Below are 1,331 nucleotides of genomic sequence, written 5' to 3' on the forward strand. Positions count from 1 at the left end.
CGCCTGCAGCCCCCAGCTTCCTCTGGCTCCGGGGCCCCCGCCGGTTTCAACAGGAATCCACCCCGGTAGTCTGCAACGAGAGGGGCTCAGGGATTCACCCAGAACCTGACAGCCCTGCTCCCTGGGACCCCTGCCACCCAGGGACTCCCTTGGCACCAAGGGCCCCAGATCCTTCTCCAGGGATACCCAGGCACCCTGGCTCCCCTCCCTAGAACCTCTGACACCCATGGACCCCCCAGGCACCCCAGCTCTTTCCAGGGACTCCAGGTCCTCCTCCCCAAGACCCCCTGGTACCCAGGGTCCCACAGATCCCCCTACTGCAGGTCCTCCCAGCACCCAGGGACACCAGACCCCCTCTCTCCTCGGACCCCCTGCACTCAGGCATCCCAGCTCCCTTTCTCCTCTCCCAAATTACCCCTGTACTCCCTCCACCCTGCACCCCCCACCCCTTCCTGGTGCAGCCTGGGGGCCAGGCAGACCCCATGGGGTGGCACTCACCAGGCACTGGTGTGATGAGGTGTCTTTTGGGGGGGATGTCATGGTGGGCTGGGCGGAGGGCAGGCGAGCGCACTGTGGACAGGGAGAGCCACCAGTAACACCCTCCCCCCCTGCTGTGCCCACCCCTGCCTGCTGCCCCCCCCCAGCCAAGGTCCTCGGGGGGCTGGGTTCTACCTGAGCGGCTCTTCAGGGCATCGAAAGCTTCCAGCTCCAGGGGCATCACCATGCTGTCAAACCGGCCCAGGTCTGTGGGGGCCACCACGCTCCTGCCAGGGCAAAGGAGGGGGACAGGATGGAGCATGTCTGGGGCTGAAGAGCATATGTGGGGCTCGGGGTCTGTCCCATCTGGCTGGGTGATATTGGGGTACCCTGGGGTACCCTCTGGCACCACCTACCTCACATCCCGCAGCAGCAGGACCTTCTCGGGACGGTCCAGGATGGCCAGCAGTGGCTGCACCAAATCCTCCACGCTGCCCTCGTGCAGGTACTGCAGGTGCAGGAGGGGTGTCAGCGGATGGGTGCCCCCCTCCCCGTGCCTCAGTTTACCTCCCAGAGCATAATAGGGGCACGTAGCTCTGGTCACAGAGGTCCCCCCAGGATGCAGAGCTGCCGATGCTACCCTGCCCGCAGCAGCTTACCCGGGAGCAGTGACGGAGCACAGCCGTCACCTCATCGGGGCTGAGGAGGCGTGCGGCGGTGTCCTGGATGTGCGGGAGTCGGGCCTCGGGGTCGCTGCCGTTGGGCTGCAGGGTGGCGATGCCCGTGGGACCCAGGATGCTGGCACGCTGGCTTTTCTCTGGGGGGGCACAGCAAGGAGGGGGGGGCAGCGGGGC

At 66.6% G+C, this 1,331-nt stretch overlaps 1 protein-coding gene across 1 annotated transcript in view; it reads right to left on the bottom strand.

Annotated features, from left to right (window-relative positions):
• The window catches only part of PDZD7 (PDZ domain containing 7), a 7,657-nt gene that overhangs the window by 1,103 nt on the left and 5,223 nt on the right, over positions 1–1,331 (bottom strand). The window contains exons 11-15 of the mRNA XM_035893639.1: positions 1,137–1,294; positions 894–985; positions 673–764; positions 499–570; positions 4–70 (exon numbers count right to left, since the gene is read on the bottom strand). Of these exons, the coding sequence (XP_035749532.1) occupies positions 4–70; positions 499–570; positions 673–764; positions 894–985; positions 1,137–1,294 (481 nt within the window). The remainder of the gene's footprint in view (positions 1–3; positions 71–498; positions 571–672; positions 765–893; positions 986–1,136; positions 1,295–1,331) is intronic.

This window comes from Egretta garzetta, unplaced genomic scaffold, assembly GCF_000687185.1.
Source record: "Egretta garzetta isolate BGI_Z169 unplaced genomic scaffold, ASM68718v1 scaffold135, whole genome shotgun sequence".
Classification (NCBI taxonomy): Eukaryota; Metazoa; Chordata; class Aves; order Pelecaniformes; family Ardeidae; genus Egretta; species Egretta garzetta.